The 20,246-nt window shown below is 45.3% G+C and overlaps 1 protein-coding gene and 1 non-coding gene across 2 annotated transcripts in view; both read left to right on the forward strand.

The window, feature by feature from the left end:
• The first annotated feature begins 3,805 nt into the window (after positions 1–3,805).
• Positions 3,806–20,246, forward strand: part of PRKACB (protein kinase cAMP-activated catalytic subunit beta) — a 139,188-nt gene continuing 122,747 nt past the window's right edge. The window contains exon 1 of the mRNA XM_089684392.1: positions 3,806–3,979. Within this exon, the coding sequence (XP_089540518.1) occupies positions 3,934–3,979 (46 nt within the window). The 5' untranslated portion in view covers positions 3,806–3,933. The remainder of the gene's footprint in view (positions 3,980–20,246) is intronic.
• LOC149456794 (small Cajal body-specific RNA 8) lies at positions 19,392–19,522 on the forward strand. The gene has a single exon (XR_016313801.1).

Genomic DNA, 20,246 nt, shown 5'->3' on the forward strand with positions numbered 1-20,246 from the left:
AGGCTGGGACAGTATAGAGCAGTTCTGATTGGAGGCTGGGACAGTATAGAACAGTTCTGGTCGAGGCTGAGAACAGTACAGAGCAGTTCTGGTTGGAGGCTGGGACAGTATAGAGCAGTTCTAATTGGAGGCTGGGGACAGTATACAGCAGTTCTAGTTGGAAGCTGAAGATAGTATAGAGCAGTTCTGGTTAGAGGCTGAGGACAGTATAGAGCAGTTCTGGTTAGAGGCTGAGGACAGTATAGAGCAGTTCTGGTTAGAGGCTGGGGACAGTATAGAGCAGTTCTGGTCGGAGGCTGGAGATAGTATAGAGCAGTTCTAGTTGGAGGCTGGGACAGTATAGAGCAGATCTGTTAGGAGGCTGGGACAGTATAGAGCAGTTCTGATTGGAGGCTGGTGACAGTATAGAGCAGTTCTGATTGGAGGCTGGTGACAGTATAGAGCAGTTCTGATTGGAGGCTGGTGACAGTATAGAGCAGTTCTGGTAGGAGGCTGGGACAGTATAGAGCAGTTCTGATTGGAGGCTGGGGACAGTGTAGAGGAGTTCTGATTGGAGGCTGGTGACAGTATAGAACAGTTCTAGTTGCAGGCTGGGGACAGTATAGAGCAGTTCTGATTGGAGGCTGGTGACAGTATAGAGCAGTTCTAGTTGCAGGCTGGGGACAGTATAGAGCAGTTCTGATTGGAGGCTGGTGACAGTATAGAGCAGTTCTAGTTGGAGGTTGGGACAGTATAGAGCAGTTCTGGCTTAGGCTGGGACAGTGTAGAAAAGGTTTGATTGGAGGCTTGGGACAGTGTAAAGCAGTTCTGGTTGGAGGCTGGGACAATGTAGAGGTTTGATTGGAGGCTGGGGACAGTGTAAAGCAGTTCTGGTTGGAGGCTGGGACAATGTAGAGGTTTGATTGGAGGCTGGGGACAGTGTAGAACAGTTCTGGTTTGAGACTGGAGACAGTATAGAGTAGTTCTTGTTGGAGGCTAGGGACAGTATACAGCAGTTCTGGCCTAGGATGGGACAGTGTAGAGGTTTGTTTGGAGGCTGGGGACAGTGTAAAGTAGTTCTGGTTGGAGGCTGGGACAATGTAGAGAAGGTTTGATTGGAGGCTGGGGACAGTATAGAGCAGTTCTGGTTGGAGGCTGAGAACAGAATAGAGCAGTTCTGGTTAGAGGCTGGGGACAGTGTAGAGCAGTTCTGGTTGGAGGCTGGGGACAGTGTAGAGCGGTTCTGGTTGGAGGCTGGGGACAGTATAGAGCGGTTCTGGTCGGAGGCTGGGGACAGTATAGAGCGGTTCTGGTTGGAGGCTGGGGACAGTGTAGAGCGGTTCTGGTTGGAGGCTGGGGACAGTGTAGAGCGGTTCTGATCGCAGGCTGGGGACAGTGTAGAGCAGTTCTGGTCGGAGGCTGAGACAGTATACAGCAGTTCTGGTTGGAGGCTTTGGACACTATAGAGCAGTTCTGGTTGGAGGCTGGGACAGTGTAGAGCAGTTCTGGTTGGAGGCTGGGACAGTATACAGCAGTTCTGGTTGGAGGCTGGGACAGTATACAGCAGTTCTGGTTGGAGGCTGGGACAGTATAGAACAGTTCTGGTCGAGGCTGAGAACAGTACAGAGCAGTTCTGGTTGGAGGCTGGGACAGTATAGAGCAGTTCTAATTGGAGGCTGGGGACAGTATACAGCAGTTCTGGTTGGAAGCTGAAGATAGTATAGAGCAGTTCTGGTTAGAGGCTGGGGACAGTATAGAGCAGTTCTGGTCGGAGGCTGGAGATAGTATAGAGCAGTTCTAGTTGGAGGCTGGGACAGTATAGAGCAGATCTGCTAGGAGGCTGGGACAGTATGGAGCAGTTCTGATTGGAGGCTGGTGACAGTATAGAGCAGTTCTGATTGGAGGCTGGTGACAGTATAGAGCAGTTCTGATTGGAGGCTGGGGACAGTGTAGAGCAGTTCTGATTGGAGGCTGGTGACAGTGTAGAGCAGTTCTAGTTGGAGGCTGGGGACAGTGTAGAGCAGTTCTGGTAGGAGGCTGGGACAGTATAGAACAGTTCTGATTGGAGGCTGGTGACAGTATAGAGCAGTTCTAGTTGGAGGCTGGGAGAGTATGGAGCAGTTCTGGTAGGAGGTTGGGACAGTATAGAGCAGTTCTGGTTGGAGGCTGGGGACAGTATAGAGCAGTTCTGGTTGGAGGCTGGGGACAGTATAGAGCAGTTCTGGTTGGAGGCTGGGACAGTGTAGAAAAGGTTTGATTGGAGGCTTGGGACAGTGTAAAGCAGTTCTGGTTTGAGACTGGAGACAGTATAGAGTAGTTCTTGTTGGAGGCTAGGGACAGTATACAGCAGTTCTGGCCTAGGTTGGGACAGTGTAGAGGTTTGTTTGGAGGCTGGGGACAGTGTAAAGTAGTTCTGGTTGGAGGCTGGGACAATGTAGAGAAGGTTTGATTGGAGGCTGGGGACAGTGTAGAACAGTTCTGGTTGGAGGCTGGGGCAGTGTAGAGGAGGTTTGATTGGAGGCTTGGGACAGTGTAGAGGAGGTTTGATTGGAGGCTTGGGACAGTGTAGAGGAGGTTTGATTGGAGGCTTGGGACAGTGTAGAGGTTTGATTAAAGGCTTGGGACAGTGTAAAACAGTTCTGGTTGGAGGCTGGGGACAATGTAGAGGAGGCTTGGTTGGGGGCTGAGGACAGTATGGTGGTTTGTTTGGGGATTGGGGACATTATAGAGGATAGTGCGGAGGGGATCTGGTTGTAGGTCAGGAAATCAATGGAGGGGATATGGTTGGGGGCTGAGGAATGAACGGAGGGGATCTGATTGGAGGGCGGGGAATGGAGGGGATCTGATTGGAGGGGATCTGGTTTGAAACCAAAGAAAGAAGGGAAATGGTTGGAGGCTGAGGAATGAATGAATGGAGATCTGGTTGGAGGGAGGGGAATTGAGGGAATCTGGTTGTGGGTTGGGGAACTAATGGAGATTTGGTTGGAGGACAAGGTCAGTTTGGTTGGAGGCCGAGGAATGAAAGGAGATCTGGTTGAAGGGAGGGGAATTGAGGGAATCTGGTTGAAGGCCAAGGAATGAATGGAGATCTGGTTGTGGGTTGGGGAACTAATGGAGAAGATTTGGTTGGAGGCCAAGGTCAGTTTGGTTGGTGGCCGAGGAATGAATGGAGATCTGATTGGAGCCCGGAGGACTAATGCAGGAAATTTGGTTGGAGGCCAGGGAATAAAAGGAGATCTAGTAGGAAACTGAGGACAGAGTGGAGGCCGGGGCGGTGTGGTTAGAGGCTGAGGACAGAGTGGAGGCAGGGGCGGTGTGGTTGGAGGCTGAGGACACAGTGGAGGCCGGGGCGGTGTGGTTGGAGGCTGAGGACACAGTGGAGGCCGGGGCGGTGTGGTTGGACGCTGAGGACACAGTGGAGGCCGGGGCGGTGTGGTTGGAGGCTGAGGACAGAGTGGAGGCCGGGGCGGTGTGCTTGGAGGCTGAGGACAGAGTGGGGGCCGGGGCGGTGGGGTTGGAGGCTGAGGACAGAGTGGGGGCCGGGGCGGTGGGGTTGGAGGCTGAGGACAGAGTGGGGGCCGGGGCGGTGAGGTTGGAGGCTGAGGACAGAGTGGGGGCCGGGGCGGTGTGCTTGGAGGCTGAGGACACAGTGGAGGCCGGGGCGGTGTGCTTGGAGGCTGAGGACACAGTGGAGGCCGGGGCCATCAGGTCCAAAGCAGGGTCACGGAGACCGCAAGCAATGTATAGAGGGGAGGGGTCGCGCTCGGCGTCTCCCGTAACAACGCCCCGCCCCGTTGCCCGTGCAGTCGGGTCGCTGGTTCGTCACTTCCGGTGGAGCGCTTCTAGACGTGTGGCGGAGGCGGCGGCTGGAGCGGAGAGTAGAGAGACGGACAGAGCCGGGACGCGGCCTCCCCCCAGCACACAGCGCCACCCCCCGCCCCGAGTCTCCCAGCCATGGGCAACGCCGCCACCGCCAAGAAAGGGAACGAAATCGAAAGCGGTGAGTGCGGCCTGAGAGGCCCAGAGACCCCGGGGGGAACGGCTAGGAAACACCGAGGCTTCAGGGACACACATAGGCCGCGGCCCCGGAGGAGGTCATGTCCCTCTAAGGAGGCCCCGGGGAGCAGCCATTGCCCATAGGAACCAGTCCAGGCCTCTCATACTAGTGAAGGTGATCGGTTACCATGAACAACAGCTTCCCCCTCCATACATCACAGGGGGCCGAGGTGGAGTGTTGCCCATAGCAACCAGGCTGCTGCTCATTGACAGAAGTCATGTGGTTTCCGCTGTTCATGGTGTCTCTGCACACAGAGGGCTCCTTCACCCCAATCCCAGAGAACCGTCACCAATAAAACGATTCCTTCCTGCGGTCTCACTCCTCCGGCTTCACTTTTCATCAGTCAGCCTTTGTTTACATGAAGAGTGGAACCGATCCTAGTGTCACAATCTGATTGTACGATCTCCGTGCATGCCTAGTATTGCCTTACACCATACAATCTCGTTGTACAATCTGTCCGATTTGTCAAAGCTGTGTGATATGAAGACAAACATAAACATTCAGATTGTATCCGGTCAGGCAGGTCCTTGCCTAGTTGATGGTGATTGTACAATCAGACTGTATAGTGTATGCTTCACTCGAGGCTTATCAAATCTGTTCAGTTAAGCCGTTCATACACCATGCAATCTCATTGTACAATCTCATGGTGAACTGTGTAATACGCAGACAAACCTAAACAATTTTTTTAATTGGTATCCAATCAGACCGGCCCATATATTACATAGTTAATGGTGTTGCCTAAGGAGAATGTACAATGTACTGGGCAGCACAGTGGCTAAGTGGTTAGCACTTCCACCTGGCAGTACTAGGGTCGTTGGTTCGAATCCCAGCCACAGCACCACCTGCTTGGAGTTTGCATGTTCTCCCTGTGCCTGTGTGGGTTTCCTCCAGTCTCCTCCCACACTCCAAAGACATGCTGATAGGTTAATTGGTTCCTGTCTAAACTGGCCCTAGTATGTGTATGTATGAATGTGAGTTAGGGACCTTAGATTGTACACCCCTTGAGGGTTAGGGACTGATGTGAATGTACAATATATATGTAAAGTGCTGTGTACATTGACGGCGCTATATAAGTACCTGAAATAAATATTTAGATTGTATAGTGTATAGCCGTCTTAAAGTGGAGTTCCAGTCAAAACCAAGCTAAGCCTAAATCTCCTCCCACCCCCATTAGAAGTCTATTCTATGTGCTCTGTGGAAGGAAAGATGTCTATACTTACCTTTTCTGATGTCCCTCCGGTCACATGATCGCTTTCCAGCGTCAGCTTCAGTGTAGAGGAGGGACAGCTGACAACGGCTGCCCCATATTAGCCTATGGGTGACACCACTGCCCGGGCATTTTAGCCATTGTTGGTTATGTCTCCTCTGCACTGAAACCAATGCTGGAGAGACCATGTGACCAGACTGGTGTAACTTCACAATAGGTAAGTATAGACCTTTCTATTGAAAATGATCACCAGTTTGCCTATAGAAAGAAGGTGATTGCAGCCGTATTAGTGCATTGAGTACTGTCCGTGATACTTTTTTTTTATTTGCGCTAACATACAATTTTGAGGACAAGATTTCGGGGAGTGTCCCCTTCTTCAAAGTCCAAATAATAATGTAATAGTACTGTTTGGACTTTGAAGAAGGGGACATACCCTGAAAGCTTGTCCTCAAAATTGTATGTTAGTGCAAATAAAAAAAGTATCACGGACAGTACTCAATTGTTCCTATAGAAAGAAAAAAATGCCAAAAATTATAATTGACTTCAGTGCAAAGTCACGTCCCAATGACTTCAGTGCAAAATTACCTCTATTTAAAGTGTTACTAAACCCCAGACCCTGCGTTCAGTATGTCCGGTCTCCCCGGGCCCGGCGTTCAGTATGTCCGGTCTCCCCGGGCCCGGCGTTCAGTATGTCCGGTCTCCCCGGGCCCGGCGTTCAGTATGTCCGGTCTCCCCGGGCCCGGCGTTCAGTATGTCCGGTCTCCCCGGGCCCGGCGTTCAGTATGTCCGGTCTCCCCGGGCCCGGCGTTCAGTATGTCCGGTCTCCCCGGGCCCGGCGTTCAGTATGTCCGGTCACCCCGGGCCCGGCGTTCAGTATGTCCGGTCTCCCCGGGCCCGGCGTTCAGTATGTCCGGTCTCCCCGGGCCCGGCGTTCAGTATGTCCGGTCTCCCCGGGCCCGGCGTTCAGTATGTCCGGTCTCCCCGGGCCCGGCGTTCAGTATGTCCGGTCTCCCCGGGCCCGGCGTTCAGTATGTCCGGTCTCCCCGGGCCCGGCGTTCAGTATGTCCGGTCTCCCCGGGCCCGGCGTTCAGTATGTCCGGTCTCCCCGGGCCCGGCGTTCAGTATGTCCGGTCTCCCCGGGCCCGGCGTTCAGTATGTCCGGTCTCCCCGGGCCCGGCGTTCACTATGTCCGGTCTCCCCGGGCCCGGCGTTCACTATGTCCGGTCTCCCCGGGCCCGGCGTTCACTATGTCCGGTCTCCCCGGGCCCGGCGTTCACTATGTCCGGTCTCCCCGGGCCCGGCGTTCACTATGTCCGGTCTCCCCGGGCCCGGCGTTCACTATGTCCGGTCTCCCACAGTACACACAACATGGAAATGCAATTATTTTAGTAAATATCAACTGCTCTAAATACCTTTTTCTCATCAGTAGTCTTGTGACTTCTATCAGTGTCCAGCTGAGCACTGGTTAAAGCTTGTAGGAGTTTTCAATCTATCTGCACAGTGTTGATTGGCCCTGTGCTGATCACATGCACTCTTCCAAGGAAAAAAAAAAACCCCCTAGCAATACACACCAAACGGAGCATGTGCAGAGTGTCTCCACACAATATGTCTTATCAGGAGATAAGAGGGGGGCACTGGAAGAAGGAGAGGATCAGAGAAGACCGGATCAAACAGCCTTTTTAACAATGCACAGAGGGTTAACCCCTTAGTTTCCACAGTGTTTTGCCGTGTTTTTTCAAGTTTGCTTTTATTTTTTGGTCTAAAAAAGTCCAAAAACGCTGATTTGCAGTGATTTACCGCATTTCCAGCATTAAAATGTTTTTACAGCTAAACTCCTCTAGAAACCCTCTAGTTCTGGTTTTTTTTTTCCAGCCAAAACGCCCCAGCCAAAAAACGTTGATTCCAGTCTATGTGTGTATGGACACATAGGATAACATGCTGGGGGGTTTACTGGCTGTAGAAAAAACGTCAAAACCAAAAACCGCCGCTGTAAAAACATCCCCTGTGCATGAGGACTAACAAGCATGCAGACTGATGGTACTGTTGTGGGTTTAGTAACACTTTAAGTTTTAAAATTCTAATTTATATATTTTATGTCCATTTTTTGTTACTTTCAATAAGTTATTTTATGTAACTTGATTGTATTGAAATTCATATTTATTTAATTAATGTTATTAATTGTAAAAGTCCAATATAATACACATATATAAATCTTTTTTTTGTTTTGTTTTTGGGTTTTTTTTCCTGTCCGTTTTTTGGATTTCAGCCTGAATTTTGGGTTTCGTTCCATTGCTTCTTTCTCTTATAGGGTAGATAGAAGAGCAGATTTATGCCGGCCATAGACGGGTCAAAAATCGGCCGATTCTTCGGCCAAAAAAAAAAATCGACCAATTTTTGCACTGTTAGTGGGTTAATTGGTTGGCCATTTTTTGAGTTTTTTGCACAGTTTTTTTTATCGGTCATGTTGGAAAATTGGAAAATGACGGCCATAGATGGCTTAGTAAGAGCAGATTTATGCCGGCCATGGACGGGTTGAAAATCAGTCATGTTGGAAAATTTGCGATTTTCCCGGCAATGATGGGCAAGTCGGCCGATTGTTTTACCGATAAAAAATCCACGCATGAGCCGTGACCTGCAAGGGACAGAAGTTATGGGGTGAACTTTATGATTTAGTCGGCCAATTTTTTTTGCCGTTGGTGGTAACGTCGAACGAACGACCGATTTTTTTTTTTTTTTTTTTTTTTTTTTTTTTTTTTAATCGCCCGATTTTCGACTCGTCTTTGGCCTGCATAGGCTTAGTTTGGTTTTGACTGGCATTACACTTTCGGCTGGCCAGGCACTATTACAGTGTGATAGTACAACCTCCTTTAGATCTACTAACCACTATATAGGGGGCCAGCCTTATTGGATGGATTAGTTAGGTCCTCTAAATATCTAAAGTTGATTGTAACCTGTATGCTGGCCATGTATGGATCAAATGTTGGCCAGTTCAGCAGGAACCAGGAGACTTTTGATCCATGTATGGGCAGAAGTTTATCTACCAATTTTCCCTGCTTGATCAGAGACGCAGGCTATAGACCACAGCGCTGATCAGTGTATTCTGATGATAGGGATGTCTCCCTGCTGTCAGAATACAATAGTTCAGCAGTGATGATTCCCCCATCCACATCGAGTGTGTGTATGGTGGAATCGGGTCAGTTTTTTTCCATTAAACCCCCGCTGCTTTGTTTTGTTTTTTTTTTAATTAAACCAACTAGTGTGGGTAGCCTTAAGCTTAGTACACATAAGAAAAGCAGATGAAAAATACCGCTTTCAGAGCGTCCAATAATGTGATTGCTAGTTTCGAGAACCGATGCGAAGGGACAAGCGCAGAAATGTTTCTTGTACAATAACAGAACAAACTGTTTTCATTTAATCCGTATAGTAAATTCAGTGATGGAGACCACACATGCTCGGAAAAGATTGTGTATTCTGTCATACGAGAATTTAACTTTAACAACCTCTTCATTTTCAATATGAGACTAGCAAATGAAAAAAACAAAAGACAATCTTTGTTTTGATAATCTTGTCGTGTGTATGAGGCTTTAGGTTTACCAACATTTGTGTGGTGTGAGGAAAACGATCGGTGTATATCCAGTGTGACAGTCAATCATGCTGCATACAATGCCTTGCAAAAGTATTCATACCCCTTGAGATTTTCCACATTTTGTTATGTTACATCAAAATGTGTTTTATTTGGATGTTATGTGATAGACCAACACAAAGTGGCAAATAATTGTGAAGTGGAAAGAAAATGATAAATGGTTTTCAAAATGTTCTACAAATGTGAAAACTGTGGCGTGTGTTTGTATTCAGCCCCCCCCCCCCCGTAGAACCACCTATCACTGCAATTCCAGCTGCAAGTCTTTTTGGGGATGTCTCTACCAGCTATGCACTTCTAGAGAGTGAAATGCTTTCCCATTCTTCTTTGCAAAATAGCTCAAGATCTGTCAGATTGGATGGAGAGCGTCTGTGAGCGCCATTCTAACACATCAATATTCTTTGATCTAAACCATTCCATTGTAGTTCTGGCTGTATGTTTCGGGTCATGTCCTGCTGGAAGGTGAACCTCCGCCCCAGTCTCAAGTCTTTTGCAGACTAACAGGTTTTCTTCTAAGACTGCCCTGTATTTAGCACCATCTAACTTTCCATCAACTCTGACCAACTTCCCTGTTCCTGCTGTGAAAAGCATCCCTACATCATGATGCTGCCACCACCATGGTTCACGGTTGGGATGATGGGTTCGGGGTGATGTGCAGTGTTAGTTTTCCGCTACACGTAGCATTTTTCTTTTAGGCCAAAAAGTTACGTTTTGGTCTCATCTGACCAGAGCACCTTCTTCCACATGTTTGCTGTGTCCCCCACATGGCTTCTCACAAACTGCAAATGGGACTTCTTATGGCTTTCTTTCAGCAATGACTTTCTTCTTGCCTCTCTTCCATAAAGACCAGATTTGTGGAGTGCACGACTAATAGTTGTCCTGTGGACAGATTCTCCCACCTGAGCTGTGGATCTCTGCAGCTCCTCCAGAGTTACCATGGGCCTTGTGGCTACTTCCCTGATTAATGCTCTCCTTGTCCGGCCTGCCAGTTTAGGTGGACGGCCATGTCTTGGTAGGTTTGCAGTTGTGCCATACTCTTTCCATTTGCGGATGATGGATTGAACAGTGCTCCGTGAGATGTTCAAAGCTTGGGATATTTTTTTTATAACCTAACCCTGCTTTAAACTTCTCCACAACTTTATCCCCAACCTGTCTTCTTTGTCCTTAAGCCTGGGTTCACACTGATGCGGTGCGGAATTTGCAGCAGTTTCTCTGCGAATTCTGCACAGCATCACAATCGCACTCTGTTCATGTGAACCGCTACGGGTTTGTATGTTAACACCCCAAAATCAGTCCACAAAACGCAGTGTGATATGCAGAATCAGATCACATGGGTGTGAATACCCATGCAATCCGATTCTAGTGCAAGTGTATGGTCCAAACGCACACGTTCCTGCTTTAAAAATGTGTGTATAAGTGGGTGCTGCAGCGACCGTCGGCTGGAACCAAACAAAATCAGCAAGGGAGATTGTCACCAGCATACCGAGGATCACCAATATGGGTCCAAAGGTTTTAATGAACGATCACATAGTTACAGCAAGGCAACGTTTCGGAGTCTCGCAGGACCCCTTCATCAGGCATGTGACGATTCTAGTGCAGACCAAAAAAAAAAAAGTCTTGCTCCTTTTTGATGCGGTGTGATTTGAAGCATACAAAATGTACGGCTCAAATCACATCACAGAGAATTTGATGTGATTTGCACAGGAATGCGGTATGCCGCACCGCACAAGTGTGAACCCAGGCTCATGATGCTGTTTGTTCACTAATGTTCTCTAACAAACCTCTGAGGGCTTCACAGAACATCTGTGTTTATACTGAGATTAAATTACACACAGGTGGACTCTATTTACTAATTAGGTGACTTCTGAAGGCAATTGGTTCCACTAGATTTTAGTTAGGGGTATCAGAGTAAAGGGGCTCAATACAAATGCACTCCACATGTTTCAAATATTTGTAAAAAAAACCTATCATTTCACAATTATCTGCCACTTTGTGTTGGTCTATAACATAAAATCCCAATAAAATATATTTACGTTTTTGGTTGTAACAGGACAAAATGTGGAAAATTTCAAGTGGTATGAATACTTTTTCAAAGCACTGTAAATGTTATGGAGATTATACAATCAGATTGTAGCTTAAGTGGCCGATCTAAATTTGTTTCTAAAGCCATTTTTTTTACCATTTGGGTATGGGAGGGTTAAACCCCTGCCAGGTTATTTGTCATCTATTCAGGAGATTCACTTCCTGTCCTATCCCTACATCAGGTAGAGGGGAGAGATGAATGTTTTTGGCTAGATTCCACCTGTGTATTCACATCCAAAACCTTCCACAGGTTGAAGGGGGGGGGGTGGAGGAGGACAGGAATCCTGGAACTCGTATTGTGCACATTGATGTGTATAATTTGGCTTTTCACGTGTTTTCATCAAGCATTGCATTGAATGTCGTGTGTCATGGTGGGTTATGGTGCAGAAATGTGCTTTTTGGTGAGTGCCTTATCACATGCACCGAGATGGTTTTTGATGCATTTCCAATTACTTTGCACTTCTGTGGTGCGGTTTTCCTGTACTGCAGGTGCAGCGCAACTAGCCCGCATGTTTGGAGCGGTTTAGCTATGCTTTCCCATACAGTTAGATTGTGTCCCGCTGGTGTGCTTTTCCAAAGTGCACCAAAAGATGCCACATGCTAGCGTTTTAGTGTGCTTTCAAACACGCTGGTAAATTGCGCTACACCCATGGTGCGGGAAAAACTGCACCACAGAAGTGTTAAAGCAGCCTTAAAGTAGGGGAATTCCTTCTTGGTCTGTTGTTCCCAAGAAGTGTCCCCGTTGGAAGATTTCCTCTCGACTCCTGTGCTGGTGACAACTTGAGTTTTCCATCACTTTCATTCCTGGTGACCGTGATCACTGGCACAATTGAGAATGTGAATCTGGCCATTGAGGTCAGACAACAGTAAAACCTCACAGGGGTTCGAAGTCCTCTTCACTCTATCGAAACGCGTGCGTATACAAGGGTTGGACAAAAATATGTAAACGCTACATGGTTTTCAGGTGTGAAAGTGACATGTTTCGTGTTGAATGTGGAAGTGATGAAACATTCTTTTGATTCTGCTGTGTGATGAGACACCTAGCTAACAGGTGGAAAGCCTCACTTTTGTCATTCACTGCGTGCACGTCTAGTAATACAAAGTCATGTCAGAGCTTACTGAGCTTCAAAGAGGGAAAATTGTTGGTGCCTATGTGACTGCTGTTGCCAATGTATTTACCGTGTTGTAAGGTACTGTATCAAAGGTTATGTCAGCATATACAGTTTCTGGGAAAAACGCTGTCTGACGAGCATAAGTGCGGTCGACATAGTCAACTGACTGAAAGAGACAAAAGGACAACAGGATTGTGACCCGGAATAAGAAAACAACTGCTGCAAAAGTGACTGCAGAGCTCGATCTCAGTGTCATGAAGACTGAGAATGAGCTCTGCAGTCAGGGTTACCTGAACTGTGGTGGTTTGAGAATTGAGGAACACTTATCCAGAAGGTGTCATCAACCTTTTGTGTTTGTCATGGCAGCTTTTTGCTATCATTTAGGCCTTATGCACACTGGGTGTTTAGCCCCGGTACATGAGATCCCAGTGTTTAGGTGCAGGCACAGGCGCACGGTCCAGTCCCACTGCCAGCAGCCGAGTAAACTCTGAGAGGTTGAAAGCTGCTGTGGCTGGACGGCGCTCAGTGGTATTAACATGGCAATATGCACCCAAGGCTTAATTCCCAGAATGCAGACTGCTTGCTTTCCAGGAATTCGTCCTTGGGTGCATACTGTTCTAAATGTTCGTACTACTCAGTGCACTGTCCAGCCACAGCAGATTTCAGTCTCTCATAGTTTATCAGGCTGCCAGCAGTGAGGCCTTAGGCTCCATTCACACTCGCATGACAAGTTGTAGCCCTTGTTTTTCAATGGAAGCCATTCATACCTTTGTCTTAAAGCAGCAGTGGCTGTAAGGTTCCTGTACTATTTTGATGCAGCTTTTATGCAACTTGAGTACCATAGACTGCAATGTAAACTCTCAAAAGTCGCATGCTAATGTTATCAATCTGACAGTTGTTCACAACTGTCAGAGCCAAAGTCACATCCAAGTTGTACCCATCCAAAGATGCATCAAAGTTGCACTGAAAATCTCTTGACTTTGGAGTCGCACAAGGGTGAGTGGAGCCCTATACATTCCAGGTTTGAAAATTGTATCAAGGAATATGATCCTATGCTGCAAACAACACAGACAATTTGGATTTGGCAAACCCTGTAGGGCTCATTCACACAGGTGCTGGGCCTTTTTTTTTACATTTTTTTTTGCGTTAGCGCTGAACTATGTTCAGATGGCCTATATAAGGGCTCGTTCACACGTTTTTAATGCTGCTCATGCGTTTTTGAGGCATTTGCCAATCATTAAAACCGCACCAAAAACACCTATAATGAAGTTTAATGGTATTTAGCACCTGGTTGAAGGAGAGAAAATTGCATAATCTATGGCCAGCCTTACTGGGGTAACTAAAAATGGATTTCAGGCACAATTCTCACCTCAGATGAGAGTACATTCGTGCACAAATTCAATACCCTAGACAGTGGTCTAAATGAGGTCAGACAGTTTGGGGTTTATTTACTAAAGCTGGAGAGTCCAAAATCAGACTCCCTTCTGCATAGAAACCAATCAGCTTCTAACCTCAGCTTGTTCAATGAAGCTTTGGCAATGAAACCTAAAAGCTGATTGGTTTCTATGCAGAAGGGAGTCTGATTTTGGACTCTCCAGCTTTAGTAAATAAACCCCTTTGTGTCACTATGGTGTTGGAGGAGCTTCAATGAATCTTAGATTGTAAGCTCCAAGGATCAGGGCCCTCCTATCCCTCTTGTATTCAACTGTATTGTTGCTGTATTGTCTCTCTTTATATTGTAAAGCGCTGAGCAAACTGTTGTCGCTATATAAATCCGGTATAATAATAAGCAAAGTACTGAAGCCTCAACACACAGCAAGGCATCCTAAAGATGGGTATACATGAGTAGATTTTTGACGGAACACTTGTACGAAATTTCTCAGTATATTCTACGGCATGACGAATGTTGTTTGAAAATAGTTTAAAATGTTTGCTTTTAACATTCAATTTTGGAGTAAATGAACTTTACTGAACAAAAATCGCATTTACTTTTAGAAATTCCTTTCTTTCAGAAAAATTTTCTATACTGCTCCTTCCAATTTTTTCATCATCGCGTTTGAAAACGTATGTTGATTTGACCCCACTAACAAACAGAAAATTGAACAAATGTTCTTAAACTAAAAAATTTTGAATAAAAGTAATGTATGGCTAGCTTTACTTTTATTCACTACGTTTAGGACACTCGGTATGCACACACGTCTTCCAGGCCAGTGACTCGCAATGCAGGGTAAGGATGACATTAATACACCTTCAAAAACAATGGCAGCTCCAAATATTTATTTTCCTAAGGGGCCTTTCACAATGGTGCGCTCAAAAACACAGTGAATTTTGCAAAAAACATTTTGCCTTTTAACACATTTTCAATGCGTTTTTGGTGCTTTCTGGATTTACGACTTCCAGCATGCACCTGTGAAACTTAGACATGTGACTCAAAAAATGCAGTATGGGTATGTTTTTGGTATGTTCCCATTGACTTGCAAAGATGTGTTTTTTGGTCTGCTTTGGAAAGCACACCAAAGATGCAGCACACAGGACGCAGCACAAAACACAGCGCGGTAATGTGAATAGTTACATAGGATTTAAAGGGGAGTAGCTTTCGTGTGCCGTTGTCATACTGGAAAGGTGGGTTTTAGTGCGGCAAAAGTGCACCCGTTTGAAAGGGCCTAAATCTTTCATCTCACACAACCCAAAATGGAAAAAATTCACATCATGGAGACTAGATATTCAATTAAAGTGATAGTAAAGACATTTTTTTCCTATGTTTTCTCTCAAATAGGAACAGGAAGTAAGAAAAATTCTCTCCAAAGCGAGTGAAAATCCATTCCATGTAGGAATACCTATGACAAGTTTTAAGTATCTGTCAGCACAAGACTGTATAAAATTCTGATTACAATAAAACAGAACAGATTTTCAGACTTAGATATTTACTAAATGATAATTAGTTACCTAAAAGCCAAGCATGTGTCATAAAAAAGTTGAGTGAAGCCAACAGATGGGGAAAGTAGAACTTATTACAAAGCCCACATACTCTTGTACTGCACATCCCTAAAATATGTAGCAGCTTCATGTTAATAGACATCGGAGGGTCTCCCAGCAAACATGCAAGCTCCACATTTAGCAGATAACTACAACCGCTCATAACACATACAGACAGATCATAAACCAAAAGCACCAGAACCGATAATTCCACTGTGGATTGTCGGTCGATTTAATTCACCTCAGTTTCGTCAAGTTGTAATATAGCAATATGGCAATTAAAATTACAAATGAGTAGATGACACGGGTAGATTTTACAGGTGGGCAGCAGGCACTGCTCATATATAGAGTTTACCTGCCACCTCAATACCCCACCTGTGCCGCCAAAGCTCCAGTGCAAATAAAGCTTTACTGAAAGTCATTAGCATAGGGTTCTGCTCACCCTTCTCCTGCAAACAGAGCTCAGGCTTAGAAATATTGGAATGTATCGTCAAATCTCAATTTTTCTGTTGTATTTTTATTTAAAAAAAATGGCAAAATGGTAAATTGTGAATTCAAACAAGTACACCTCAATATGTCCATGCACCTCCTTTTTTATACTGCCTCTGTGTTGCCTGTGCCCGGCATTCTGGCATTTTGAAAATGAACATCATTGGCGGCTGGCTTCTCCTACCTTCTTCCCTATACCTGTGCACCTTTAAACATATGCACCTATCAGGTCTACTGTGCATGTGCTAGCTGTAGTGCATGACATGACTAGCCTCATCTTGTGCATGTGCCATCCGACACTGCAACATCTGTGGGGGGTGAAATAAGCTGCAACCCTGGGGAAAGATTTGTTTTAACTAACAAATTAATGTAATGTCATATGGTGCGTGATATCATACCCTTTACCCAGCACATTCACAGTAGGACATCACTGCGGGACCTCAGTTTAAGAACAAGATTTCCCTGAAGGGCACTGGTGATGTAGCCTTCCCAGGGGGCATCTGTGCGGCTGGGGTTACATCACCACTTAGGCTGGCCATACATTATACAATTATCTGGAGATTTTTGGTTTAGATTTACCAAAAATCATATAATAGGAGGACAAACCTAAACAACACTTTCAGTTGTATCCAATTAGGCAGGCCCTTGCACTACATAGTTGAAGGTAAATCTAAAGGAAATTGGGCAGAAAATTGGAAGATAATTGTATAATGTATGGCCAGCCTTAGAGATATCAGGTAGTTGAGCATGCAGAAATGTGAAATTTAGTAAAGGGGGGGAGCACTTTTTCTAATTAGGAAAAAACAGGCGACAGAATCCAACCAAGAGGGTGGGAACAGTTGAAACAAAATTGTTAAAATTAGATCTCCAATCACAGCATACACTTTGGGTTTAACATCAGCACTGTATAGAATTATATTTGACAATCCAGTATAGGATTACTTGAATAATCTCCCTTCACATTGTGAGTCTGCCTGTCTGCTGACCGTCTCTTTCCACAAATTCCTGGATTCCCTGCATGCTTTGCAGCTTCTTCTTTGCTGTTTACTTTCTAAGGACTACATATCCCATGGTTCCTTGCTATATGTAAGCTAGTACCTGGACTGCTATTCTGCACTAAATATCTCGATGTTTACATTCATGTTATTACCTCTGGCATTGTAGATCAAGTCAACATTCTCAGCAATATACAGTAAATAAATGTCCTAAGTTCCATGTACAGAAATGTAGCGACCAAAGGCTTAGGGAAAACAAGCTTCTATTGTCTAGATCACACATTACAGGTCCCAGAACGCTGTGGGGGCCATTCACAAAGAGCAGCGTGGCTGGCGCATACACAGTGAACTGCTGGCTGTGAAACTGCAAGGACTCTGGCCAGCTGCCCACTGTTAACATGCCAATTCTAGGGACTGAAGACCGATGAAAAAACTGGCTCATGTGAGGACTGCCCTGCATCCTTGGGCAGGCTGTTAAAAGTCAGCAGCTACAGTTTTCATAGCTGCTGACTTTGAGCCCTGATTCTCCCTCACCTGCCCATAAAAATGCATGGACCACCTGATCAGGTCCACCTGAAAAACTAACAGACCTGATTGAATCACCTGGGTGAAAGAGCCCCTACCCTAGGTTCACACCTAAGCGTTTTCTACAGCATTTTACGGAAACGCACTACAGTCTATTTGACATGATTTCCTATGGCACACGTTCACATCTCTGCATGTTCACCCGGTGCGTTTTTTGGAAAGGGTTGGGACCTTTTTTGAATGCAAAAAGTTGAATTTTTAGTTCTATAGACTTCAATGGAAACGCTACAGAAAAGCATTTAGTGCTTTTTTTTTTCTTAGTTGCATTTTTGCCGTGTTTTTGATGTGCTTTGCGTGTTAACTCTGCCTAGCAACAAGAAATAAAGCGCCAAAAACGCAAGTGCAAAAACACACTGCAGAAACGGATCAAATGCAAACTGCATATGTGTGAACCTAGCCTTAGCCCTGGTTCACACCGGTGTGACATGCAATTTACAAATCGCACCTGACACAAGTCCATCGACACCCGCTTGTCCAAAAAAAAATGCATGGACCATCTGATCAGGTCCACCTGAAAAACTGACATGCAGACCTTATTCAGTCACCAGTGTGAAAGATCCCTTATCCCTGGTTCACACCGGTGCATCTTGTCTTGCGTTTTAACCATTTCAAATTGCATGACAAGTTGCACCCTATTGCCGGCAATGGAACCATTTAAATTGGTGCAACTCTCACTCTGTCCGAGTCGCTCCCTTTTTTGAAAGTAGTCCCTGCACTACATTCGGCTATTTCAGGTGCGACTTGCATAGACATCTGTGCGTGAAGTCGTATAGATATCAGGCAAGTCGCACCTGAAATCGCACTGACCTGCGGTTTCAAAATTGCAATACTTCAAGTGAAGTAGCATGATTTTAAAGTCTCATTTAGTGTGAACCAAGGCTTAGGCTTCAGAAATTTGTGTTTTTAGATGTCTAAACAGTGTTCATTCTTTATGCAGCAGTCATGTCAAGATGTAATGCAGACATTTGATAGAAAAGATGTATCAAATATTCTGTACAATGACATTGTATGCTAATAATCACAGAGGAAACGGCATTTACAAATGTAGATTTTCCATATGTGATTTAATTCTGCAATCGTGTGATCATTTCCATTTTTGTATAATGAATAGAATGATTCTTTCACTGTATGTATATAGGAGGTTGGCTTCTTTAGATTTTGGATTGAGTAGTTTGCTAAAAGTTCAGCTGTGTGTTAGGCCCTGTGTACACGGGACACTGCTGAACGATGGAAACTGCTGGAAAACGTAGGTTAAAAAAATGTCTGCTTAACTGCATTTGCATACTGCATTTATGTTTGCGCTTAGAAGCATTTTTTTTAAAGATAAGCACAGGAGAACCTCCCAAATGCCCAGAATGCACTGAAAAGTGGTAAATTAACTATTTCAGACTTTTCCGGAGAAATACAGAGAGTAGAAGCAGAGACAGCAGTACGTGTTGAGATTAATTTAGGTGGGAGTTGCTCATTAACATTTCTTTTGTTTCCAAGGGTGGGAAAGGTGTCTGCTGGAGGGAGTCATTAAGGTCCCCTTGCAGGGGGTCCTCATGAGGAATTTGAGGTGTGAATGGTCATTAACATATCTTTTGTTTCCAAGGGTGGGAAAGGTGTCTGCTGGAGGGAGTCATTAAGGTCCCCTTGCAGGGGGTCCTGATGAGGAATTTGAGGTGTGAATGGTCATTAACATATCTTTTGTTTCCAAGGGTGGGAGAGGTCAGAGGTGTGAATTGGTCATTACAATGTGTGACAAGCTTGGTAGGAACATCCTGTGTTCAGTGTTTTGTCCATCTGAGCACCTTGAAAATACTTTGCATGCATTTTTCATCTCTGGACAGCATAGGAAACTAGAAGAGTTAAGAAAAATGTAAAACATTTTTAAACGCGATTTGCCGTGTTTAGCCACGTTTACAAGCGTTTTGCGTTTGAAACGCTGGTGAAAACAACTGCTGAACGCACGTTTGGTGCATTCAAAAGAACGACTGTAAACTCAAATGCCTGTCAATGACTGTAAACAACGACGTGTACATGGACACATAGGAAAACATTAGGGAGAGTTCAGGGGCTGCTGAAAAAAAAGCTGAACAGTTCCTAAACGTGAGTTTATCAGCCGCAGTGTACATGGAGCCCTGAGTCTTGATGATGGATAGTTCTCTTCTCCAGATATGAAGGACTGATCTTCTGCTTGTGGATTGCTTGGGTTAGTCATACATGTAAGATGCTGACTGAAGTCGGCTGCTGTTGAAAGATTTGTATAAAAAAAACAGACTCATCTTGGGGGACTGATACACAGATGGGGATACAATCTGCTCCGTTTGTCACAAAATCTCCCTAGAATAAAAATGCTTTCTGATGACCGGGGCGACGTGAGAGAAATCGTCACGGACAGATACGGAGCAAACACACAAAAATGCAGACTTATCTGACACGAGAAATAAAAGGAGGTGAAGAAATGACCATCTGCTGACCACAATAGAAGGAATTAAATTAAAGGCTATATTTTTATTGTAGGCTTGTCTATTTTGTTTTTGTGTTTGCTGATTTTCCTTGTTGGTCCTCCTTATATATATTTGCTTCAGCGTGTTTTGTAAACATTCCATAAGCCGGTTTGTGCTTTGAGTTTCTGTATCAAACACTTATGTGGACAGGCTGTTGGCGCTTGGCATACAGTAGCGATATAAATGCTTGGCATTGCTCTGCTACTTTGTTCTTTATTGCAGTCGTTGATGGCTTTGGCACAGTGTTGTGTTGTGCATCGATCTCGTCAGCCTGTGAAATTCACCCGGCTTCTCATCTGAATTCTGCACCACTTTTACAAATGAGTCGTCTTCTATGGATTTAAAGCGGAACTATGCAAAGCTATATTGACATCTACACTTCTAAATAAAAGAACCCAACAAAAATGTGTCCAGTGACTTTAATGGAATGAAGAAATAGAAACGTACTTTTTTGTAGCATGTCCTGTTCTGCATGTTGTATTCCACCTATTGACGAAAAAACTCTTGCCTGGTTATTTGCTATGCATTTTACAACCATTGTCATGAAATTTCATTTTTTGAATGGAGGAGTGAACTTTAAGGGCCAGTTCACACTACAAAAATGCACTCCAGATGCATTCTGGATACGTTTT

Source organism: Staurois parvus, unplaced genomic scaffold, assembly GCF_062004578.1.
Source record: "Staurois parvus isolate SC_StPar_1 unplaced genomic scaffold, SC_StPar_1.0 ptg000347l, whole genome shotgun sequence".
Lineage (NCBI taxonomy): Eukaryota > Metazoa > Chordata > Amphibia > Anura > Ranidae > Staurois > Staurois parvus.